Here is a 27428-nt window from a genome sequence, read left to right as displayed (position 1 = left end):
TAAGAGAGAGTTCAAATTTAATGTGGAAAAATAAAAAATAATGTTAATAATGTTGTCATCACTGCGATTGGCTGGCAACCAGTCCAGGGTGTCCCCCGCCTACTGCCCAGAGCCAGCTGAGATAGGCGCCAGCAGCCCCCGCGACCCTTGTGAGGAATAAGCGGTCAAGAAAATGGATGGATGGATGGATGTTGTCATCAGCTTCCCTGTTGTGTGGGGTTCCACATGGACTTACTCTCAGCACTACAATCTTATAAATATTGTGCTTTCTTTATTTGATATTTAAGGAAAGATTTTCAAAGCATTTCACATGACGCCACCAATAGTACACATCCATCAACTTCATTTATCAAATGCTCTCCATCTCAGGTAGCCAGTGGACTACCATCAATGTTCAGCACCTCTGCCTTGCAGTTCCCGAGGTTATGGGTTCAAATCTGGTCCCTGGCCTTGTGCTTGCATAGCTTTTCTGCGGGTACACAAGCTTCCTCCTACATACCAATGCATGCAAGTTAGGGGTGTTGAAGACTCTAAATCAGTGCTTCTTAATTATTGTCACCCTGGGACTCGCATTTTCCATTTGACGCAAACCACTTTTGTAAAAGTAAAGGTTTGTTTAAAATAAAGCCTCTGAAAATAAAGTGGAGAGTATGTTATTTCAATTATATTTATAGTGTATTTTATTCTATATTTAATTCAATAATATTTCTAATGTATATAATGTCATATTTTATGGTGAAAGTAGCCAGTAGTTTGGCACAAGGTAAGCAGAGCTGCAGCTAGATTTGTTGCTGTTACATTTGGGGGGTGTCAGAGGCAACAAAAACAGGGCAAGGCAGGGATTCAAGTAAAAAAAAAAAAAAAGGGGATTTAATTCAGAAAAAAAGGTAAACAAGGTACTATGGAAAAATACAAATTAACAATGTCAAAAACAAACTATAGAGACGAAAACACGAGGGCAACAAGGCATGGCATGGACAACATGGGATGACTGGACAGCAACAATGACTCAACAAGAAGTGAAAGAAAGCAGGGTAACTAAATGCACATTGTAACGGGATAACAACAGACACCTGGGCAAGATACAAGAGGCTTGAGGAGCTGATTGGTCAACACACTGAGAAGGGAAGACACACTCAGGTGGACGTGGTTAGACATAACGAGACAAGGGAAGAGACAAGGAATACATGACAAATAACCAAAAACATCAAAAGAAAACAATAGGGATGTTCGATACCACTTTTTTTTTCAGACCGATACCGTTACTCAGACCCTCAGTACTCACCAATACCGATACCAACTGCCGATACCAGTAGTACATTTTGACAAATGAAAAAAAATCACTAAAAGATATTTTTAAACAAATATATTTCCTTTAATTTTGACACAAAAAAAAACAGCACAGTCACTCTTCAGTAGTCTTAAAGCTCAAAATAAAACACAAAAATGCTTAGTTTAAGATTCACAACTTTGAAGTATTTCCAAACCGGTGAGGTTTTGGTGAAAAACTGCTGCAAGCTAGCGCCAGTTACAGGCAAGGAGGACTCACTTAACGTCTTCCCCCTCTGCCATCGGTCGCTTGTACTCGTCTGTGTCACGAGTACTCGAGTACTTGAAAAAAGGCTGGTATCGGCCCGATACCGATACCTGGTATCAGTACTCGCCCATCCCTACAAATAACATTTTTATCTTTCTATAAATAATGGTGGTGGCACTGTGGCTGATTGACTAGCACGGCCGCCTCCCAGTGCAACGGTTATGAGCTCGAATCCAGGCTCCGGCCTTCCTGGTAGAGTTTGCATGTTCTTCTGTGCCTGCGTGGGTTTTCGCTGGGTACTCCGGTTTCCTCTCACATTCTGAAAAAACATGTATGATAGGTTAATTGAACACTGAATTGTTCCATAGTGTGAGAGTGAATGGTTGTTTGTCTGTGTGTGCCCTGTGATTGTCTCTCATCCAGTTCAGGTGTCCTCCGCCTACTGCCAAAGACAGCTGGGCTAGGCTCCAGCACCCTCGTGAGGATTAGTAGTTGTCACGCCGCCACCAGCGTGGCGGGTCATGCTTTTATTTTTGTTCTCATGTTTCCTGTTTATTTTGAAAATCACTGACTCCCTTCTCACCTCAGGTCACTTGCCCTTCCTGCTGCCCGCTCATTACCGGTCCCCGCCCATGATTATCTTCGTCAGTAGTTCAGATAATGGATGGATATAAATGAAGGGAACGCCGAAACATCAAGTCATCAAAGACGAAAAATGCATTTATCAGATTGAAACATTTTAATACTCGTTTATTTTGTAGCATTGTAAAAATGTTTTACCTGAACTAGTGCGACTGTCATTGGTAAGTTTCCAACTGTCGTCGTTCGAATGATATTTCCTGACCTCTTCTCACATATAGCCTATTATCAATATCCTGAATCTGAATTGCTTTTTCTGGAATGTACACATTCATATTCAATAAACAGTTGGGCTCTTATGCATTGAAATATACAGGTCACGCTTGCATAGGCTTCACTGGAACTATACTTAAATGGATACTTTACTTATTTAGCCCATTATAGCAATAAAAAGTTAATATTTCTTCTATAATTAATTTGAAACTTTCATTATTTTTCACGTGCAATTAGTACCGTTAAAAACACATTTTGCAACTTGCTGTCGACTGAAAATGACATCACAAGGGCTCAGGTAACCAATCACAGCTCACCTGTTTTCTAGGTTTGGTCATGTGACATTCACAAGCTGAGCTGTGATTGGTTACCTGAGCCTTTGTGATGTCATTTTCAGTCGACAGCAAGTTGCAAAATGTGTTTTTAAAGGTACTAATTGTACATGAAAAATAATGAAAATATCAAATTTATTATAGGCAAAATATTAATGTTTGACTACCAAAAATGGCTAAATAAGTAAAGTATCTCTTTAACAGTTCCAGTATGTAAAAAATAAAAGAATAACAATGCTAATGATTGTTTACCAGTCTTTTTACTTTAAAGAGTTGACACGTTTGGTGTAAAAGTGATGAATTAGTTGTAATCATAGATGTAGATGCCTCATGTGATGATCATTGGCAATGGCTACATCCATTTGAGCCAAATGTAGCTTGCACATCTGGATAAAATGTGCAGCTCTTCGTGGATCACAAATTACTTTGTGCTTGCTGTTTGTAGTGGTTAGGAGCTCTCGCATGGCAAGTAAGTGTAAGCGGCATTTATCCAGGCAGATAGAGTTCAGATTGTGCGGTTGTACTGAATGTTGTTATTGTTTGAGTTACATATTTGTTGTCTTTGAAGCAGTGGGGGAATTGTTCAAAGGAAATACACTTGGCCACAGTGTGGAAATAACTGTGGCAGATCACATAAAAAATGTATAGGTTTTCATGGTTTTAGCAGTAGATTGTCACGTTTTATAAACAGTGATTTTATGTGATGTCTTCATTGCAATGCTACACTTTAGTAACAGAGTTAATTCATTAAAAATGCTTTTTTTTATGCAATGCATATGTGTGAAGCAATAAAAGTGCAATAAAAGTTCAGCGAGCATTTGGTTTTGATTTGTTTTGGATGGAAAATAACGCTTAAGTGGTTGTTGAAGACAGATTGGTTATGGCTGTCTTCGTCTTGTTTGGCTCGTTGACGCTTTCCTGAGTTAGACAATGCCTCTGTACTGTGGCATTTATATAACCCAAAGAAGATGTGCTGTCTGAAATATGATACATTGCCATTTTACATGTTGTGAATTGGCAACAACAGTAGGCGCAAAGAACTAAAAAGGGTTATTTGTTTAGATAAGTGGTCTGGGCGAGGAATGATGTTGAAATGTGGAAAAAAAGAAGAAGAAAAGAGAAGAGGGAACAAAAGAAGTGAAAACAAAAGTGTCATACAATAATATTAACATTGAGACATCGGTTAACTGGAAAAAGTTATTTTGATGATCAATGACAGAAATGGCAATGCGAAATGTCTTCCTCTGGAACGTCGCACAACTGATCAGGACATTATTGACACAAAACCAAGAGTAATGCAAACAGAGCTTAAAATGGATTATTTGTTATAAGAAGTGGCATGGCTATGGATGCAGAAAAGTAAAAAAGAAAAAGAAAAAAAAGAGCAAGCATGTAGTAAACATATTACCAGATAAATTGACATTTTGGTTCAGTTTGTATGTACCAAACATTTACCTGCATTTTATTTTAATGTTCGTTTTGCAGGAAATTTTTGAATTAAATACATATAATACATTTTTACAATGATGAATGTATGTTCTTAATCAATGCACATTACTGACAGCTATGGCCTGTATTATTTTAGGCAAGCTTTAGGCAGTGTTGCAAGAAAAGGAAGCCAATAATTAAATAAAATAATACAATAAAATAAATTATCCATAAGAGGTTGCTACTTATATGCTCATTAAACTAAACTCCCAGTAGGATATGGCTAATCAATCTTCATTAAAATCGTGTTTATCTGGTCTCTTCTAATCACTGATGACTGACTGCCCCCTTTAATGACTGCCCTATTCTTTATTGTTTAATGGCCCTAACCAGCACCAATTCTCTCTCTGTATACTTTCAGTTCCATCAAAGTTTTCCCAATATAATTGCTTCTTTCTTTGGTTTCTTTCTTCCTTTGCACTTTGAGGTTTTTTTCCCCTCATCATCTGCAGCAAAGCCCGCATACGGGGTTCTGACAGGAGACCCATCCATTTGTAGTTTCAGAGGATTTCTCACCAAGCTTTCTCTCTGCTGGGGTTTGCCTTTTTCTTCATCACTCCTCCTCCTCCTCCTCCTCCTCATACCTCCACTTCCTCATTACCCTGCTCCTGAACACTTGAAGCTGTCACTCTAGTGCATCATATCTTAGCTTGACCCAGTAGCAAGGTCACAGAAAACAAAAAAAGAAAAGTAAGGCAAGTAAATAACTCTTCCGGCTGTTTTTGTGGATTACCTCTGGAAAGTCACAATGACCAGGAAGTGCTCCAACAAGTCCTCACAGACTTCAAGGCTTTTTTTCCCCTAGTATTTTCTGCTTTATTGGACGTGATGCCGAGAGGGGTCAGATAGAACTCACTCGGTTCTCCTTCTTTCTTTGCATACCCCAGGACGCAGTTGGAGGTGGATGTGAAAAGTGGCCCATGCGTTCGGCCAAAGTGAAAGCACATGCATGAGATCCTGCACATTCTAGCCCAGAGTGTGAAAAACAAGATGCTTCTCTCTCTCTCTCTCTCTCTCTCTCTCTCTCTCTCTCTCTCTCTCTCTCTCTCTCTCTCTCTCTCTCTCTCTCTCTCTGTATATATATGGCACATTGACACATCAATCTTTGCTCTTTGTGCTTATTACAGAACAATCAAATCAGTAGCAACTGTCATGTTTTGGTTCTGTGGGGGTGGGATCTTGTTTTCTAGGGATGGGCGAGTACCGATACCAGGTATCGGTATCGGGCCGATACCAGCCTTTTTTCAAGTACTCGAGTACTCGTGACGCAGACGAGTACAAGCGACCGATGGCAGAGGGGGAAGACGTTAAGTGAGTCCTCCTTGCCTGTAACTGGCACTAGCTTGCAGCAGTTTTTCACCAAAACTTCAACGGTTTGGAAATACTTCAAAATTATGAATCTTAAAGCAGCTATATCGAAGATTTAAAATTTCAAATCGCTACTGCCACCTGTGGCCGAAAACAAACTGCACGCTCGTACACGCTGCGCGCACTCGTACGTGCACGACCTCAATACTGAAGACTGGGCTCTTCATATCCAATTAAACTATGTTTTCAGAGGTAAGAAGTTTTATAATGTTATACAAAGTTGGCTACTTCACGGAATGAGACTCTCGATCCCCACTAAACAATTGATGTCCACGGGACGTGCAGATCATATTGCTTTAGTCGGTCGAAGTCCAGTCCTGTGCTGTACTCCAAAATGATGTGCAAATTACGTCAATTAATTGGACCTCATTCCGATGTTAATATGCAGTTACATATTGCAGTCACCCTGCTCGACGGACGTCAACCTGATTCTAGTCATTATTAGTGTATGTCGGCCCCAGGCTAGCGTCATTGTACATGAGCCGAAAGGTGGGCTGTCATTTATGGAAATTGACGATTGTGAAAAACATATAGACCCATTCACTACTTAGTGTGATACGGCCGTGAATGTTATCGCCATTCAGTAGTACCGTTCACATTCCGTTAGCATAATGTAGCTACAATAGGCTGTTTTCACGGAGGAAATAAGGCAACATTTAGCCTGATTGAAACGCCGCGGAATGGAACGTCTGTTCTTCATAAAGTCATTCTGTTATGTTCTGTGTTGGCTGGCCTGCTCTGTTTTTTTTTTTTCCTGTTGCAGTTGCTCTTGTGACCACTGGGGGGAGCCTAGGCCAACCACACACACCTGCCTTGTGTTTGCTGATTAGCCTCCTTATTTATGGTCTGCTTAGAAGACACCAGTTTGTCGGACTATTCCTCTTGCTTGTCCCTTTTTCCCAACCAGTCTCGACCTCCCGTTTACCTGCTCCTCGTTCTTGTATCTCGCCTTGATCTTGTGCCTGTATTGTTTTTTTTTAGTAAGTATTCTAGTTTCGGTAGTTTCGATTCTTGCCTTTTGCAAGCTCTTTTTGTTAGATCCTTTCCGCGTTCGGTGATGTGCGTTTTCTGTTGACTATCATTCTTACTATTGTAAGCTCTTTTTGTTTGGTACTCTCGCGAATTGTTAGTGTGCTTTGTTTGTTAGTCCTTGCATTTGCAAGTGTGCTATTGTATTTTCGCAGCTGTGTGACAGATTAAACTTTGTCAAACTTGATTTTCTTGTCCGTGTTTTTGGGATCCTCACACCCCCAGATAACACATTCTGTTCTATTACATTCAACTTTGCCGCCCCTTTCACGCTAAATGTTGCCGTCCACCTCACTTTCACCCCAACAGTTACGACCGAGAAGTGATCGATCTTGAGGTTACTGCTATTTGAAAACAACACATTTTCTTCTAAATGTCAAGATACTCGCTTCTTACCTTTTGGAGTAGAAAGAAAGCCAGCTGTGAATCACTTTTCTAATCCAAGTCCGATCTCAACTCTCTCCACCGCTGAAATGTCAAACCAATGTTCACTCTCGTTCTTGCCCGGAGTCGGTTACTATCAAGTTTAGATTTTTTTTTTTTTTTTCGTGGGACTTGACATTGTTTTCATATATATATATTTTTTAAGCAGCCTTCCGCGGAGTAACAGCGGGTGTCTGGGGCAGCGAAAATCTGTACTAGTTCCGTCTTCGCGACTACAGGAAACAAGAGAATGAGAACGTGCATGACGTCACATCCTGCAGACAGAGGGCGGGAAATTCTAAGGATTCGGACCGGACGCTTCTTAAATAATATTGGCCAGAGGCTTTTAGGAGTACCCATTGTGAACAGCTAAGATGTTGATCTACTAATTAGAATATGTTTCAGTCATAAATGGTCAAATAAAAAGGCTATTGTTAAGATATTTTGGGGGGAAATCCTCCATATAGTAGCTTTAAATAAAAGAGCATTTTTGTGAGCGTTAAGACTATTGAAGAGTCACTGTGCTGTTTTTTTTTTTGGGTCAAAATTAAAGGAAATATATTTGTTTAAAAATATCTTTTAGTGATTTATTTTATTTATCAAAATGTACTACTGGTATCGGCAGTTGGTATCGGTATTGGAGAGTACTGAGGGTCTGAGTATCGGTATCAGTCCGAAAAAAATGGTATCGAACATCCCTAGTTATTTGTGTTCTGAAATTGCTGTAACCATTTTATATGTTACATTTTTCATATGTATCGTTTGCTTAGAATAGTAGTATACTTAGTTTGGCAAATACTAAAAAGTAAACCAGATAGGTTGGCTACGAACCAAGAAAAAGTACAGTACTTCTATTGTCTGAGTGCTTTTATACAGTTCTAGCGCCAGGTTCACACCGCAGGAGAATTTGCCTGATATTAGCCCCGAATCACATCACAATGGTAAAGACGCCCCGACATCTAAACGGTAATCTTAACAAATAATCATGCCGTGTTTGTGGGGGGGGGGGGGGGGTGTGACACGGCTCACACAGATATCGGCCGCTCGTAAGGACGTTGACCTGAAATCGGGGATATTCAACATGTTGGATTGGTTCGGCACAACTTCTCACCGTGTGTGGTGTGCCCCGAGGACAAATGAGCACGCAGCCGGGTTGAGGGTGATGTGCAGCCAATCAGGAAGTGAGGTGGTGAGAAAGACGGTGGGGAATCCAAAATCAAAACAGTCAAGGCGCAACAGAAAGTCCGTGTTTGAGTTGTTACACTCCTTTAAATGTAAAGTCATCCTTAAACATTTCTTGACAATAATATATGTGACCTCACTAGTCTAAACATGACATTCTGATTAATATTACATTTGTGGAATATGAGTTATTTAGCAAAATCCAGCTTGAAGATGACATCATACAATAGATTCTCAGGGCTCAGACAACGACGAATCACAGCTCGCCTGTTTTCTGAAGCCGAGCTGTGATTCGTTGTTACCTTAGACCTGAGCAATTGTGATGTCATTTTCACTCAACAGCAAGTGGCAAAATGGCTGCCTTCTGATATTGAATTGTTCATTCGGTAGTCTTACCGATTCAACGTCTTGTCATCATTGCTCTTTTTTTTTTTTTTTTTTTTTTTTTTGTGTGTGTATGTGTGCGTGCGCGTGCGTGCGCGTGCGTGCGTGTGCGTGCGTGCAAATACGTATAAATTTATACTCATTCATTCACCTAAAACCTTATAAATATCCCATTACCCTATCCCTTTAACCAGGTACTTCAGAATCTTGCCAGAGTCGTGAGGTTTAAATGGTCAGGAGACCAGAGAAAAGGTCAGAAAAAAAAAGAAATAAAGAGAAAAGAAAGGTAAATCAAAGTGAAATCCAGCACCGACCAAACACTTCCTGCCTTCCCCATGATTACAAAATCAAAGTCTTACGCCAACCCCGGAAGCCTCTAAATTCCAGCAAATTTAGCGAGATCTCAAGAGCCCAGAGGAAAAACTAAAGAGAGGAAGGAGGGAAGGATCGATAAGGCAGAGTGAGATCCATAGAAGCCAGTACATCCAATCCATCAAGGTGAAGTCCAGCACCAACAAGACCCCTCCTGCGTGGTTACAAAACCAGAGTCTTATGCCAACCCCAGAAACCTCATACTTCTAATAAATTAAGATCTCAAGTGACCAGAGGAAAAACTAAAGAGAGGAAGGAGGGAAGGATAGATAAAGCAGAGTGAGAACCACAGACACCAGCACCAACTGATTCAAGGGGCTGTGGGAGGGAGAGGGTACTTCTGTTGAGTTTCAGTAGATGCTGGTGCGACGGATCTGGCATGCATAAGGACCACCACCAAAGAAAGAAGCCGTCAACCGCGGTCCAGCAAAGCGAGCACTCCCCCCCCCCCCCCCCCCCCGGAATCCCCAGGCCGCGGCAGCACCAAGGCCACCCCCAGGCCACCCGAGCGGACACCGGTCGGCGAGCCGACCCAGACACCCGGAACACCCCCGCCCCAGCCCCGGCCCACACCCCCGAGCCCAAGGCCGCAGAACGAGGCCCAGCGGGCCCCCACAGCGCCCCACCGGTCCCCAGCCCCCATCCCCCCACGACCCCCCCGCACCCCACCCAAACCCGCCATCCACCACGACCCAGGCCCCACCACCCCCGACCCCCAAACCCCCGAACACACCCCGACCCCCAGCACCCAACCCCCCACCCACCCATACCTCCACCCCCCCCCCCCCCCCCCAAACAAGCCGCCCCCCCCCCGACGGCCGCCACCCCCCCCCCCCGCGAACCCGGCCCCCCGCGAGAACCCCCCACCCCCCCCCCGGAAACCGGCACCGGGCAGCAGCGCAGAGAGGGAAGATGTGCCCACCCCACCTCCAGCCGCGCGAGATTTGCACAGCGGCGGGAGGGGGGAAGCAGAGGAGGAAGCACCAGGGGAGAAGGCGGAACACCAGAACACCGAGCCCGGTGGGGAGAGGCCCCGGTCGTCACGCCAGAGTACTAGTGACACCTAACCCTGTTACTGAGTCCGCCAGCTCGCCGACTGGCGAGCTCTACCCTTACACCGTGAATGTGGCCCCACCCAGTGTATATACAAGTGTGTGCGTGTGGTGCATTAAAATTGGGAGCAGGTGAGTCGGAGCAGAGGGAAAAAAATTTCCCCTACTCCGACACACCCGTATCCCCCCCAAAAAAATGAATATGTATATGTGTGGTGCATTAAAAAAAGGGAATGGAGGGACAAAGTGGTGGGGCAGGGACACAAATGGGGGGGACCACAGCGCTGCCAGGCACTGCAGTCCATCCCCTCTGATGGCTCCCCGCCCCAACTCACCCCTCCCCTTGGACGTGAGGTGCATTAAAATTGGAGGGGAGTTGAAGGGTGAAGACGGTGTTTCCACCCTTCCCCACCCCACCAAGAAATGTGTTGTGTGCCCTATGTGTATATTTACAAAGTGTATAGTGCAAGCTAGTGAAGTGAGTAAGAGGAGCGACCAGCGGGGCCTCACCCAACCCGGCGGGTGTAGGTGGCACGCCCGCCCCCCAGCACCCCCACCCCCACCCGCCCCCCACCTCATCCACCCGGCACCACAATGGGCGGACAGCCAGCGCCTTCTGATATTGATAAGAACAGCTGAATTTCAGTGCTTAACTCATATTCCACTAAGAACATCCATCCATCCATCCATCCATCCATTATCTTGACCGCTTATTCCTCACAAGGGTTGCGGGGGGTGCTGGCGCCTATCTCAGCTGGCTCTGGGCAGTAGGCCGGGTACACCCTAAACTGGTTGCCAGCCAATCGCAGGGCACACAGAGACGAACAACCATCCACACTCACAAGCACACCTAGGGACAATTCAATTAACCTGCCATGCATGTCTTTGGAATGTGGAAGGAGACCGGAGTACCCGGAGAAGACCGACTTAGAACATAATGTCAATAATTTTTGGGGGGGTTTGACTTCCCCTTTAAATAACTCCTTTTTGTTTTATGTCGCTTTTTTCTGCTAAAACCAAACCAGGAAGTATCACAACTGGTCCTGCATTTTTGTTTCCTCTGAAGTCACATTTAGTATCAAGAAGTTTTGCGAGATTTCTCATCTAACCAGGAAACATTCATGAATGTAATCGGTTCATGTGTGATGTGTTTGGTGTGCCATGTGGCTGCGCACCACACACGGTACGTTCAAAACTGATACTCCCGTGATTTTTTTTTTTTTCGGCACTTGGGGTCTTCACAATTTGGAAGTCGGCCGGCAACTTTAAAATCTTGTCATGTGAACGAGGCTGTATTAAACCGACCAAACAACACACTGTCTAAATGATTTAAAATAAACTTCAGATGATTACATAACATTGTGTTTAGGAAACACAGCAACCACATTGCTCAGATTCATTTTCATTGCTAATCACATTTCCTTAAATCTTGTTTGGCAGAATTTGGGGCAACACTCATTTCCCAATGGAAAAAAAAACATTGTAAGTCACTCCCACAAGACTCTTATTGGTACACTGCTGATTATACAGTTACAGTGGATCATTCAATCTTAAATGTTGAACGAATCAGTACAATCATTTTATTGGAAATAATGTTAATCAGTTGTAGATTCAAACTGTTATCTTTGTTAATGCACACAACAGGCACTGTTTAAAAAAAAAAAATCATTTTTTTTTTGCTCACCAGCTTTCTTTCAAAACAGAATAAAAAATGTTCTAGAGCAGGAGTATGGAACCCTGGTCCTCAAGAGCCACTATCTTGCCTGTTTTCCATGTTTCCCTACTCCAACACAGCTGATTCAATGACCTAGATTGTTATCAGGCTTCTACAGAGCTTGCTGATGAGCTGATTATTTGAATCAGCTGCAGCATATAAAAGAGGCGGGACAGTGGTTCTCTAGGACCGGAGTTCCCTCCTCCTGTTCTAGAATCACATGGTGGCTCTGTTGTCATTATGCAGAATTCCAGCCTAAGGAGGCAACAGAAGCTACTACGCACTGCACCTTTACAGAACATTCTTTAACGACTGAGGGGAGCTCAATAAAAGGACATCACTATTTCTGAAGAAGAAAAATCCTCATTTGTTATCATTAATTACTCTAACAAATCACAGTTGTAAATATAGAGTGCCCTATATGCGGATTGAACTCATGACCTTCAGATTACAAGACTGACGCGCAACCTACTGCACCAACAAGGTTCCAACATGCTCACTTACACTGTCACACAAGTGCAAAAGGTCTGATTGCAGGTTTGCGTGACGATACATTTCCACGCCAAATTTAGATCATAATACACGTTTTCTTAAGCTACCCAGGCTAATATTTAAGGTCATGTGAAATGCATATGGCCATAGTACCTACACACTCAGGTCTGCTTGTCCCTCTGACCTGTTGAATCTAGCTGCATTTATCTGCTCCTTTCCGCACTTCCCGCTTGCCTATTTTGTTCAAGTGGAGCTGGGGCCTCCCAATGACATAGGGCTTGTTCCTGTAAAACTAATAATGGCTGAGATTTGTGCGGGCTTAGCATTCTTTCTCCCCTTCACGGCTTGACACTGGGAATGGAACAGGGGAGGGGGGGAACTTGGAAGTGAGGGTTGTTTAACACATTTGTGTGAAAGGAAGAAAGAAAGTGCAAAATCTCAGTCCAGAAGGTAAGAAAGGTGAGGTCACCAAGCGGTCGATTTCCCAGAAGCTGAACGGATGCATGATTCTTTCTCGGCCAGTCCTGCAGGGATCACCGAGTTGAGCGCATGAAAACTCCTCTGCTGCTTTCCCAGCCTCGCTCTCGTAAATCATCCTCTCCCAGAGATGCAGACACCAGCGTCGGCCAAAGGGGTCAACACAGCTCACGAGCAACGTGTAAATCTAAACCACAAACTATGAAAGACTTTTCACATCTTCTTGATTTAAAAATCCATGAAGGATCCCCAGATGTGGGAGGAGATGAAACAGCAGGGCAAGGGGGAGGTCACTCACTGGGCCCCCTCCTCTAGCAGAGACATGTACATATAGTGTGCCAGCAGACAACTCTGATGCACAGACAGCTGCCATTCCTCTCTTCTCCCGCTAACATTTCTCCCCTGCACTGCCTCCCCCCCACCCTCCTCTCCTCTCAACTATTCCCTTTCCTTCTGTCTACTTCTGGCCCGCACTTTTCCTCAGGCGAATATAAAGGCAGGTCCTGTTGCAGAGGGCTTGTGTAATCTTGGCTGCACATGAGCACCGGAGACTCTCTTTGCCTGCCTCGGCTGCAAAAGCTCACACGGACGAGCTCAGCGGACAAACTTGAGCGAAAAGTGAGGAAGAAAGAGCACATCTGAAGAAGAAGTTGGAATTAAGGTGCATGAAGTCTACGCGCACCATGCCGGGATCCCTGACACTGCTGCTGTCCCTGTTGGTGATCTCCACAGGAAGTGATGCCAGAAGAATCAGGAAAAGAGGACTCAACCAAAAGGTGGGACTTATAAACTCACATTCATAGCCTCAAAACATTATATTGAAATTGATGTCAATTGAAATTTACGGGGCTACAGTTATTCTTTTTTGTGGGAGTAGATGACAGATTGCGGTAATACAGCACAATGGCTGCTCTGTGAGAAGGCAGAGGTGAAAGGTCATCTGTTGGATGACTATTTTGCCTTTTTTATTCTTATTTTGCAGTTGAATGTTACGTGTGTTTTAAATGGCAGATGTATCACTAGATATTTGACATGCTTATGATCCATGGGTGACACCAACCATTAATTTGGTAACCTACTGTACATTTCATTCCTGTTGCTGGGCGGTGGAGCAAAATTATTCGAGCCCCATATTCAAAGGGGAAAAGATGACAAATATGAAGGTATTACATTATTACATTACTGTTTTGTCATATCAACGGCTTCTTAAAATAGTTGCCTAAGTCATTTTTCAGATTTTTCAGGAAACACAAAAAATTGAATCATTTGCATCATGAGGAGATGATGTCGGCAACAAAATAATTTTTGCAAAAAAAAAAAACTTAGGCAATTATATAGGAGGGTGATGATATGAATTATATAATGGCATATTTCATAGACAGAAACGTACCATAAATATAGGGTCACCACTGACATGCAGGGCGGGATACAGGTTTTGATTTTTCCGAAATGTGTTAAATATTTATGTCCAAATACAGTCACCATTAGTTGTTGTTGGATTAATCACAGTTAACTATAATTACCTTGAGAAATGTAATTTTTTTGGACAAAATAGCAACGATAAAAGCAGAAACTTAATAGAACGCATTCATGTGCTACTGCTTGTTTTTCTTTACTAACAGTTGTGAAAACTTGTTGCACTGTGAGCGTGACTGGACAAGAGATTAATGATGACACTTTGAATTTGTGGTGTGAAAAAATGGACACAGGCAAGTGCAAGTATAACCTATTGATGTGGAGCAGAGTGTAAAGTGGGCAGCAGGTTGGAATAAGTCGCCCGTTTTTATATTTCCATGTGAGCTGGTCAAGAGCACACTGGATGCCAAAACGATGTGTGTGTGCGTGCAAGCGGCCAGACCGGGCCCCTGCTTGTTAACTCGGCTTGTGGCTGAGTGATCAAAAGTTCAGTGTAGCGTGATGCCCTGTCATCCTCTTGTGCTTCAATGTTCTCACTTTCGGACCAGTTGACAACGTTGTTGGCTCTAATCCTCTTCCCTTGATTTAACTGGTAGCCATTCACCTCTCCTTTTGAATACTTTCTCTCCTCCCCTCGACCATGTGCTTCTTTTCCTCTCACACAGCGTGGCCGACTTTATGGGATGGGCTCAAAGTTCGGACTTGAGCCTCAAAGCTGCTCTAATTGGAACATGCTGAGATGGCTGTTCAGTGGCAATTTGCTTCTTTTCATCTCGGTAGCTTTCATTCTGTCATTTCTTTGACCATTTCCCCTTCATAAAAAACTCAACTTAAGTCATACTACTGCCAAATACAGTGACAATGCATTTTATGTAGGCAGACCAGATATTTTTCAAGGAATTATTTCTTATTTGTCTTTTTACACATGACACGTTTTCATGTTTAAAATTAAGACTGAATATTTTACTGCCTTTACAATTTAATACTAACAGTTAACTTAGATATGTATGACAAGTAGGACAATTATGGGGAAATTAATAATCGCGATTATTTTAATTTGACTGAAGTCACAATTAATAAAGCAAGTATTCATTGAATTTAAAACATATTTTTCAACTAGTATAACTCAGCTACAGTACTCAAAACTCTGATTATAGTCTTATGTTCATTCATCGCCTCACGTTGAATATATTATTCTGAACACTATTCTTTTTGTCAATTATATAATATCCTTGAAAATATGAAAACCAGGCCTCTTACATTTGCATTTTCAAATTTAAGGATTACATTACTTTCTTGGTCATATTTATTTTGTTATGTTCTCAAATCTGGGCATTTAGTGGGCTAAGATGTGACCTCGGGAATTGTAATTTGTGCTATGTCATCTGGAAATATGTATTGGTATGACAAATAAAGTCCTTGATTATTTGTATCCTTGAATTTTGAGGAACTAAAAATTCTTGAATAATTGAAAACTCAACTTTAAATGTGACTTAAAAGGACACAGATCATTTAAATTAGTAAGAAAGCAATATAAGAAAAAGCAATTGAAAACAAATACTGGCTGAGGGGCAATGTGGTGCCGTATATGCACGAAGTACACACTTAGAATGAGATAGAAGACACTATTGCATTTGAGTTCTATTAATATAACTCATTTTTCACAGATTGGGGAAAAAATTTGCCTTTGAGTACTGTTATCTTACCTATGGGTATTATTGTTTCCACAGCATTTGTGTGTGAAGATTTGTTATTTGAAGGAATATCAGTCCCAAAGTCCCTGCTAATTTCCCGTTAGCATTTGAATTAACTTTAGCATTAGCGCTAGGCTAGCGATGTTTTAAAAACATTTGTATTTAAATATACAGTGCATGTAATTCTTCATGTTATGTGTTTAGTTTTACAGTTAACTCCAACTCGGGTGTTATTCCACAGTTTACGTTACGTTTAGGGACGACAGAATCTCATTAATTTGCATTGGGCTCGCTACAAGCAACATTGGTGCATTCAAGGTACTTTCATAAAGCAGGGAACTTGTTAATCATTTTTCTTCGATTATTTACGTTTTAAAGTTCAAAAGAAGCCAAAATCGCAATCACGATAAAATTTCAATTGATCGTCCCGCCCTAAAGGCATGTAAAAAAAAAAAATAAATAAATAAAAAAATAAAAAAAGCATGAGATGCCACCTCAGTACACCTTGGTCATTTGTGGGTTCTCTTATTTTACTTGACTTATTGGTTAATGTCTTTTTACCCTTGCAAGACAAATAAAAACGACACATTTAGATATGATCAGCCTATCGACAACACACCTCATCTATAACGAATTGCCAAAAATAAATTCAATTTCAATTATTTATCATTATTTGTCATTACTTTTCCATTCTATCCAGTCAATACCCAAATAAAAATACAAAAGTATGAACTGCAATAGGAGGAAAAAAGTTACATTGCTACAAAAGATAAATAGCCTGATCTTAATAATTCAATCACAATTCACAAAAATTGTGACAAGCTGACTTGAAAAAGAAACTAGAGTTGGAGCCCAAAATCAATTCAATTGTCGTTTTACACAGATACAACTTCAAATGTGGTCATTATAGTTTCCATTTTTCCGATTGAATCGCACCTCTTGGTCATACCAAAGGTAAAATAAAAAATACATTCAGCAAAGTACGCGTCTATATCTGCCTTCTATCATGCCTGACTGACTGTTTAGGTTTGCTCTTCACTCATTCATCATTGCGCGTTTGACATCTGGTCAGATATTTCTTCTCACTTAAATTGCGTCCCTCATCTCTTCACTTATCTAAACCTCTTTCGACCAAGTTCAAAGGTCAACAATAGCAGTTACTCAACACCATCTGTGTTGGAAAGAGACTGGAGCCAGATAGACGAAAGAAGTAATGAGGAAAATGACAAAAAAGTGGTTATACGAGCACGTAAATAGAAAAGCTTGCGTGTGATGTCAAGATTAAACACAGGGTTTCCACCGCAGTGAGTTATTCTTTGAAAGCACCTGCACTTCATGCACATGCATGCACATCACGAGTCTCATGCAGACATAACAGTCTGGCTCACACTTGCATGGGCATGTTTGCATGCACGAAGGGGGACGCTTCTACCACAAACTCTTGCAGTTTCATGTATTGTATTCGATGTGAGGAGACAGCCAGTGGCGCTGCAGACATTCACCGAGGATCAAATAAAAACATTCACTCGGGGAGATTTTTAGCATTTGTGAAAGTCATATTTATCGGAGGGGAAGTACAGTAAGTTTAATTTGAGAAGGTGTCTGGGAGGACTATCATGAATGGATGGATTCATGTAGCATTCTATTAAAAGAGTTGGCAATTTCTGTGAATGCATGAAAAATACAAGTGAGCTTTGCTCACTGACTGCATTTATACAGTATGAGATTCTACTACAACTAAAGGACTGTCAGGAAAACTCTTGTGTTTACAGTTCATCAAATTAATTGTAGGTGCAGAAAAGGGAAATGAGTCCAGACAACCCCAGAGCAAAGTTGCCTGCTGTGGGCTACTGCACTTGGAAGACATGTTCTTTCTTGTCGACACAAAGGGCGGGCACGACTGGGACCTTGGCCTTTCGAACCTATAGCATTCAAACAAACCTCATGTGTGTTGTTTAGGAAAAGGCATTATGTCAATGAGAAGTCCCCTCTTTTATAGTACTGACTGTGTGTGCGTGTGTGTGTATGTGTCTGTGCAAACTGCAAAGCAAGCCCTATCTAATGTGACACCCTAGGCTAGATTTTTTTTTTAATTAATAGTCACAATTAGGGATGTAACGAAAAGGGCAATATTGTGATATCGTGATATTAAAACTGCCACAATATCGGCATTGTCATGTTCACAATATTTAAAAGGCAAGGCAAGGCAAGTTTATTTGTATAGCACATTTCATACACAAGGCAACTCAATGTGCTTTACACGAGGAAAGACAACACATAAGCATCAAGAAACAGTAGTTAACATTCAGAGGAAGAAAAATAAATGAAAATAGGTTACAAACTAACAATCTTAAAACATTATTCAACAAACTTTAAAAAATTTAACATAAGGAAGTTTAAAATGATAATGATAAAAATAAAAATAAAAATAAAAATAAAAATAATAATTAAAAAAACACTTAATTAAAGCTGTTTAAAAGTCCCTAATCAAAGGTATAAGAAAAAAGCAAAGTTTTTAACCTGGATTTGAAAGCATTTACACTCGGGGCTGACTTCACTTCTGTTGGCAGCCTATTCCATCTGTGTGCAGCATAATAGCTAAATGCAGCTTCACCATGTTTGCTTCGAACTCTGGGTTCCACTAGTTGGCCCGAGTCTGTAGATCTCAGAGCCCTGCTGGGTTTGTACTCAATCAGCATTTCTTGGATATATTCAGGACCCAAACCATTTAGTGATTTATAGACGAGTAGCAGAACTTTAAAATCGATTCTACAGCTGACAGGGAGCCAGTGTAAATCCTTAAGTACTGGAGTAATATGTTCTGATCTTTTTGTTTTGGTCAGAACTCGAGCTGCAGCGTTCTGAATGAGCTGCAATTGTCTCATGTTCTTTTGAGAGAGTCCAGTCAGAAGACCGTTACAATAATCTAGTCTGCTGGAGATAAAAGCATGGATAAGCTTCTCTTGGTCTGCTTGAAGCATGCAGTCCTTCAGTCTGGATATGTTTTTCAGCTGGTAAAAGGCTGTTTTAGTGATAAATTTAATATGATTACTGAAGGTCAGATCTGAGTCTATTAATACCCCAAGATTTCGAACTTGGTCTTTAGTTTCTAAAGACAGTGACTCAAGCTGTTTTTTAACAGCAATCCTCTTTTCTTTATTGCCGAAAACAATGAGCTCCGTTTTGTTTTCGTTCAGCTGAAGGAAATTTTGGTTCATCCAGTTGTTAACTTGCTCTAGAGAATGACACAATGCGCTAATAGAACTGCTGTCATTTGGGGACATAGATAAATACAGTTGTGTGTCATCTGCATAACTATGATAGTCAACATCGGTGTTCTGAAGCATTTGACCCAAAGGTAACATATACAGACTGAACAACAGGGGTCCAAGGACTGACCCTTGAGGGACCCCACATGTCATGGCCTTTCGATCAGATTCAAAATTTCCAATGGTCACAAAGTAACTCCTTTCCTCCAAATAGGACCTGAACCATTTAAGGACTGTTCCATTAAATCCCACCCAAGTTTCCAGCCTGTCTAACAGTATATTATGATCAATCGTGTCAAATGCTGCACTGAGGTCCAACAAGACGAGCACTGCATCAGTGCTCAATCTTATATCATTCAGTACTTTAATCAGAGCTGTTTCTGTACTGTGATGAGGTCGGAAACCTGACTGGAATTTATCCAAAAGTCCGTTTAAGCTCAAAAAATTGCTGAGTTGATTAAAAACCACTTTTTCAACTATTTTAGTTACGAAGGGAAGGTTTGCGATTGGTCTATAATTTGCTGGCAGGGAGACATCCAGTGTTCTCTTTTTTAGAATGGGCTTGACGGCGGCTACTTTCAGACATTTAGGAAGTTCACCTGATTGAAGTGAGCAATTAATTATTTGTTGTAAATCGATCTGAACAGATTTCACAATGGTTTTGAAAAAGCCAGATGGTATTGAGTCAAGACAGCTCATGGAAGGTTTCAATTGCTGAACCAAGTCTACTACAGTATTTTGATCCACTGAGTCAAATTCTGTCATGGTAATTAAATTATTCCTAGGTGATTTTAAGTGCAGCATCGTTTTGTTATTTTGCTGGTTTGTAACAATGTTTGACCTGATGGCTTGTACTTTTTCACTAAAGTAGCAGGCAAATTCATTGCATTTATCTGTTGAGAGGAGTTCTGGCGCTGTTTGATTTGGGGGATTTGTAAGTTTGTCAACCACGCCAAATAGAGTGCGTGTATTGTTAAGGTTCCTACTAATAATTTCAGAAAAGTGTTGTTGTCTAGCTATTACTAACTCTTGGTTAAAATGACAAAGACATTGTCTGTACAGGTCAAAATGAACTTGGAGTTTAGTTTTTCTCCACTTTCGCTCTGCTTTTCTGCATTTAGATTTCAAAGTCATTATGTTGGTAGTACACCTCCAAGGTGTTTTAGTTCGGGATGAAATGGTCTTAGTTTTAATAGGAGCAACAGCATCCAAAACATTTGAGATTTTTGAGGTGAATTCATCCAGAAGTTCATCAACGGTCTCTGCATTTACAGTTGGTGATGCAGCCATTAATTCCATAAACATGTTGCTTGTATTCTCATTTATGTACCTTTTTTTAATCGAGACAGTAGTTGTTTGAACTTCTGGGATTGTTTGTAATTCAAAAAACACACAGGAATGATCTGAAATAGCCAGATCTTTCACCTCAACAGATAAAATGTCAACACCTTTAGAGATGACGAGATCAAGAATGTGACCTTGATTGTGTGTTGGACCTTTTACATGTTGTGAGAGACCAAAAGTATCAAGTATATTACAAAATTCTTTGGTGTTTTTATCCAAGTTGTTGTCAACATGAATGTTAAAGTCTCCAGTTAAGACCAGATAATCATAGTCGGTACAAATTACTGACAGCATTTCTTCAAATTCCTCCATGAATCTGCCTTTTTGTTTTGGAGGTCTGTAAATTATGACAATGACGATGTTTGGTTCACCTTTTACCAAAAGACTAAGATATTCAAATGAATTAAAGCTTCCCAATGAAATTTCTTTACACTGAAATAGAGATTTAAAAATGGCAGCAAGTCCACCACCTTTTTTGCCATTACGACATTTGTTCATGAAACTAAAATTTGTTGGTGTTGCCTCATTGAGAACCGTGTTGCAGGAACCTTCTGTTAGCCATGTTTCACTGAGGAGAAATAAGTCAAGATCATATGTCATAATAATGTCATGAATCAACAATGATTTGTTAACTAGTGATCTTGTATTTAGTAGCGCTAGTCTCACAGTGGCAATCGGAGACGCTGGTTTAGTCAGAGGTTCACAAGCTATACTGACTAGGTTTGTAGCTTCTGACTTATTTCTTCTCATTTCTTTTGCCAACTTTCTACTTCTTGTAATCACAGGAATGCTACAAGCTTCCTTGGGTCCTGACTTATTCTGGGAACACACGTTTTTTATATTGTATATGTAGTCTGGACCCAAAACATATCAGACCGAGCTGTAGTTGAGATTCTCCATAGCCAAAGAGGAACACATCTGTTAAAAAAGTCCGGTTGATTTCCATTTGTGCAGTTCTAGCACCGTCTAGTGGCTAGCTTATTAGAGCAATTTAATTTTCGTAGGGATGTTTTAGCCTTCTATATTTAAAATCTATGCTAATTGTCAGATAAAGGGGGATCTATTTTGCTTGTGAAGCAATCAATGTGTGCTTGCATTACCAAGCGCCTCAATATTGTTATTAGAGAATGTAGGTGGTTTATATGCATTGATGTTATATACAAAAGCACAGTATTGTGCTTTTAAGTATGAGCTATTTTTTTTTTTTTTTTTTTTTTTTTACAATATTGTGATCTTATTTAAATATCGCCAACCCCACCACCATATCGTGATAATTATCGTATTGTGATGTTTGGATTGGATATCGTTACATCCTTATTCACAATTGCACACTCATACATAGGCAATTTTCATACTGCTTACAAAAGAAAAAAAAAGAAATTGAATAGCATTGATTTTACCATTGTCTTTAGTTACAAGTTACCACTTCCCATCTCAAAGAAAGATAAGAAGTATAAAAGTAATGATAACAACAACAACAACAACAATATTAATAATAATAATAATAATAATAATAATAATAATAATAATAATAATAATATCCATCCATCCATTTTCTGAACCGCTTACTCCTCACAAGGGTCGCGGGGGGTGCTGGAGCCTCTCCCAGCTGGCTATGGGCAGCAGGCGGGGTACACCCTGAACTGGTTGCCAGCCAATTGCAGGGCACACAGAGACAAATAACCATCCACACACACAAGTACACCTTGGGGCAATTTGGAGCGCCCAATTATAATAATAATAATAGTTCAATGGAATTATTTTAAAAACAAACTCATGAAGCAGACTTGAACAAAAATGATGTTGCCCCTAGAAAAGATGGAAAATAATTATTAAGGACACAAACAAGGTGTGTCCTATAATTAGTATAACGGGTGTTAAAGCGAAGCGAAGGAGAGTTAGGTTTCAGAATATTAAAAATAAATTTATAGACATATACATTAAGAGGAAAATATTTCAAACCATCTCCAAGTAGCTTGATCTCCTATGACTACAGTAATCAGGAATCTAAGATAGAAGGGAAAGTAGCCAAACTCCCTGTGATGTAATGTGACCACAGGAGGAAAAATTATGACAAACTGAAGAGAAAGATAAAACGAATGGTAACAAAATAGCCCAGAACAACCTCCGAAGAAATTAAAGGTGAACTCCAAGGTCAAAGTAAAGCATTGTCACATGATCGCCCTATCTAGTGTTGTTTGAGCTAACATGGGAGACGACCAAGGAGGACACCACTGTTGAAAATAAACCAAGAAAAAACAAATGCTCAACTATATGTTGACAAGCCACAAAGCTTCCAGATGATGTTCTATGGACAGACGAAACAAAACTGGAACTTTTTAGTAAAACACATCAGTTCTATAGAACACTGTCTCTAGTATGAAATATTGAGGGTGCTCTGTTATGTTCTGGGCCTACTTTGCTACATCTGGCAGAGGTTGTTTTTGTCATAACTCGAGTAATATTCGGGTCTTGTCTCATGTCTGGGGTCGCTCCTGGGTTAAATTTGAGTAGAGTTCATGATGCGGGCCAGAGTTCATGACCTGTTACGTGTCTGTTTTGCATATTGATGTAACTGCATCCAGTTTCAACTAGTTTAGTCTATATGATGTCTGGACTATGTGCTGTCAGGAATCCTTTATGCTATATGATGTTTGTTGATGTCAGGAACTATCTGTAATTACTGAGTTAACAGCCAATCAGAGAATTTCATATCAGTACTGGTACTCACGTGTCTAGTCACAACCAATGAGATTGATTGATTGTCTATTTAAGGGTCTGAGAATTGTGTGTGTTTGCCGGATTACTGTCCACCTGTTCCTGTGTACAGTGTCTCTGAGTTTCTGTGCCTCTCAATGTGAATAAATAGATAAAATCTTATTTGTGTCTGCGCCTTTGGGATCCAAACCTCTCATCACACAACAGTTTTGAATCTGTGCAGGATTCAATGAAATCTCAAGAAGGTACTCTAGAAAGAAATGTGCTGTCCAGTTTCAGAAAGCTTGGTTTTAGTCGCAGCTGATGCAACAAGACAATGACCCAAAAAACAGCTAAACGCACCCAAGACTGGCTAAGAGCAAAACATTGCACTATTCTGAAGTGATCATCGAAATCCTATTGAACATCCTTTTCATTTGAGTGCTTTGAGCAAATCACTGAGAATATCCATCTATTCAGGGTGACATGAGCTTGAGCCTGTTCCAGATGATTTCAAGCAACGGCAAACAACTGTACTCTCTAGACTGATCACCAGCCAGTCAATCTCACATTCGCACTGCTACTAAGTGGAAACTGGACCCACACTGTGCATCAAAGTCTGATGAATGAGAGAATAATTTGGCCAAAATATTGAGGATGAGGAGCATGGTTCTGTTTGTAAAGTGAAAAATGAATGAATGGAGTCTGCTATGTATTGAACCCACACATCATGCCAAACAGGAAGGAAACGTTTGAGATTTTGTTTGAGATTTTTGCAGGAGCAATTGAGAGGAGATGGGATATAAGATAATGGCTAATTATGCCATTACCCAGTCCCAGTCCGCTTCTGCCTCTTGTGCATGAGTGTAACTGTACTTCAGTTAGTCATTGTGAATGAACTACCAAAATTTAGCTGAATAAATAATCATAAAAATGAATGTATACATATGTATACATTGCAATCTGAAAACTAAATTATTTGAATTGTTGGTATAGTTGCGCCATAATCAAAAGACAACTAACAATACGCAAGAAAGACTAAATTGTCAAACAACACAATAATAATTTTCTACAGCAAACTAATAAATTGTTCTGTCCAACTACACGTAGTGTGAATCAAACACCCAAATAACCACCAGGTTGCTTAGCTAAACGCTGCCAGAATGAACTCTTGGGTGTCGAAACACACACTCTGCGTGTTCGATGCCAAACATCTTTGGCTTTCATTTTCTGAGTTGGACTGTGAGCATGTTTGTCAACGCTGCCAAATACACAGCACAGTCTGAAGCATTGTGTGCTAATTACCTGATTTGAGATGGGTTACACAGAAAAAGGGTCTGAAGAAACTGAGAAAGCTAACAGATGCAAACTGAATGACTAAGACTTAAGATTAGTTTGTTTTTGTTTTTTTAACAAAATAGAGAATGTAGCGGTATTTGTTCTACTGCCACATAAACCACACACACAAGTATAGCAAAGTGACCATGAAATCTGTGTTGTAAGTGAGGAATAATAGAATTTTACCACTGCACACTTCAATCAGTTTGTCTCAGCTAAACTCACCATTTGATACTTTTCCAGTGAAAAAAGCAGGTACAATGAATCGCGGGCATTTGTGGGGGATGGGGAACGAACCCTGACACAAACAGCTAAAAGTAAGTTATGTCCCCTCTGGTTATACTGGACTGCAATTATGTATAATTACCACAAGATGGTGACAAAGGACTACTTTGGTATTTGTGAAGTTCCTCAATTCACTTCAATCCTGATCCTGTCCGCTGTTGAATTCACTTTTTGACACTGCAATGATGCCCCAAGGTGGCACGGTGGACAACTGATCTGTACGTCCGCCTTACAGTTTAGAACTTGCTGGTTTGATTCCGGGCTCCGGCCTTCCTGTTGAGAGACTGCATGTTCTCCCCGTGCCTGTGTGAGTTTTGTGAGTTTTCTCTGGGTACTGCGGCCGTTTTCCACATTCTAAAAACATGCATGGTAGGTAAATTGAACACTCTAAATTGTCCGTAGGTGTGATTGTGAGTGTAAATGGTTGTTCATCCTTGTGCACCCTGTGATTGGCTGGCAACCAGTTCAGGGTGTAAGCCGCCAACTGCCTGTAGGCGGTTGGGATAGGCTCCAGCATCGCTGTGAGCCTTGTGAGGTTGTGATAAGAGGTTCAGATCATGGATGGATGATGCCCCATTATTTACATCAGTGATTCTAGTGTGGCACTAGTACCACTACTGGTACACGGGCTCCCTCTAGTGGTGCGCGCTGATTCACTTCAGACTTCATTACGTTACAGTAGCTTTACTTTAGTACATTACACTTCTTAAATACAGTTCAGTTGTATTTTACTTTTTAAAGTGTATTTTAAAACGGTTTGTTTTCAAGAATTTATCTAGGCACAATTTTTTATTTAATATTAATGCTTGGTTCAATTCAATGATTTAAAAAAAATCTCAAGTGCATCCTTAATTGTGAAACTGTGGACAATGGCTTGCAATAATGTTTAATAAACATTTTAGAAATAAAATGTAGGCCTCATTTTTATGAACACTTGCCTACTACTACACTAGTGTATTTTAAGGGGAAGTCAACTTAAAAACTTTCTTTGCAATTATATGTTGCATGTGCCCCCACTGATCTAAAGACGTTATTCTGATTAACATTGCATTTGTGGTATATGAGTTAAGCAGAAAAATCAACCAATGTATATCCATATCTGGGGGCGCCGGCCATTTTGCCACTTGCTGTCAACTGAAAATGACATCTTCAGAAAACAGGTGAGCCATGATTGGTCCCTACCTGTGCAACTATGATGTCATTTTCAGTCAACAGCAAGAGGCAAAATGACCGCCCCCAGACATGGATAAAGACAAGTGGATTTTTCTGCTTAACTTTTATTCCACAAACACGATATTGATCAGAATGCCGTTTACTGGCTGCATAGAACTTAGTATTGATGTTTTTGGGTTAACTTCCCTTTTAATTTAGGTTTATTTTAGTGGTACTTGGCGTGCCAAGTATTATTTTGAAGTGGTACACTTGGTGGAAAATGTTTGAGAGTCGCTAACGCTAACTGCTCCAGCTATAACCACCCCATCACACATGAATTAGTTGACACACATGCCAGATCAAGGCTTGCTTCTTTTTTATTTATTTATTTATTTTTTTTATTAAGCAATCTGGATCAAACGGTACAACTTGGTGGACGTGGCTCAATAATACCTGAAAATGTCCTGTAAGCTGCCTCTTTTGTTATCTTGTGGCTGTTTTCAGATGGAATTGGGCAGTCAGCTGTGTAAAACAATATGAGGTCAATGAGGTTATTCCAAAGCAAAGATGAGAAAATTGATTTTTAGGAACTATGCGCTAACACCGGAAAGGAATGCTAGCCTCAAACAATAGAGTGAGTCCAAGTTTTCATAACATCAAACCATAGCGACAACTGTCTGTGATGCACATTCCATCACGTTAGCACACAAGAGCAGATGTCAGCAGCAGCGTGTGCATTCCTGGCTGCATGCAAGTGTACACTCAGACCTTGAAAATTTATGTTTGTCAAAGCCACCGACGTGACGTGAGAAGTTGCTTGCCCCCGGGTCTTGTGGCCTACTTTCTGTTCATTCTTACATTCACCATGGAAATGTGTGTGCGTGTGTGTTCCAACTGTAAACTACCTTCCCAATCCAGGTCAAGACATTTAGAAAGTTGCTTGCAGTTTGTACTAAAGCCAAACCCTGGAACACATCTAACACACTTTGCTGCTCTCTAGTGGTCAACTTTACAAAGAAAAAGAGGGCATTTTCCTAGCAACTTCTTTACTGATCTCCCAGGACTACGAGTATCCCAACCACCCGCAGTCCACACAGCACCAGAAGAATGACCGCTGCCCACCACCCCCTCAAATGCTCCCAGAAAGGGCCTGCGAGGTGCCAGGCTGCCGCTCAGACTCAGAGTGCGAGCGCCACAAACGCTGCTGCTACAACGGCTGCATTTATGCATGCCTGGAGTCTGTTCAGCCGCCACCAGGTCTGTGGAACCAACAAGTTCAACACATTGACTTGTTTAGAAATGTTTGTAATTATGTGTCATCTGTGTCATCACGAGTAGTTCTTGACTGGCTAGTGCAGCCCAAGCCTCGGTGGTTGGGGGGTAACGGCTGGCTGCTAGATGGTCCTGAGGAGGTGCTGCAGGGTGAGTACACTAATGACCCATTATCGGAAGCATTGCATTGTCAGCATGGGGCTTCTCCACGTCTTTTAAAACCATGAACTAACAAGGGTAGAGCTCCACCAAATATTAA

General features: G+C 40.9%; 1 protein-coding gene across 8 annotated transcripts in view; it reads left to right on the top strand.

Moving 5' to 3' along the window:
* Window positions 1–2187: 2187 nt before the first annotated feature.
* The window catches only part of wfdc1 (WAP four-disulfide core domain 1), a 36253-nt gene continuing 11012 nt past the window's right edge, over window positions 2188–27428 (top strand). For 5 of the 8 annotated variants that reach the window (XR_013282735.1, XM_077515544.1, XM_077515547.1 and 2 more), the window contains exons 1-4: window positions 2188–2340; window positions 13187–13478; window positions 26959–27154; window positions 27236–27319. Coding sequence is in view for 7 of the 8 variants with exons in the window: in XM_077515544.1 (XP_077371670.1) it covers window positions 13368–13478; window positions 26959–27154; window positions 27236–27319 (391 nt within the window). In the remaining variant the exon portion in view is untranslated. Of the gene's footprint in view, window positions 2341–12726; window positions 13479–26311; window positions 26532–26958; window positions 27155–27235; window positions 27320–27428 lie in introns of those variants that run through there. The other 3 variants (XM_077515549.1, XM_077515545.1, XM_077515546.1) reach the window with 3 other exon arrangements.

This window comes from Festucalex cinctus, chromosome 3 (assembly GCF_051991245.1).
Source record: "Festucalex cinctus isolate MCC-2025b chromosome 3, RoL_Fcin_1.0, whole genome shotgun sequence".
In the NCBI taxonomy this organism is placed as follows: Eukaryota; Metazoa; Chordata; class Actinopteri; order Syngnathiformes; family Syngnathidae; genus Festucalex; species Festucalex cinctus.
Note: the sequence above shows the minus strand (reverse complement) of the source record. Positions and strands in the feature narration are given on the sequence as shown.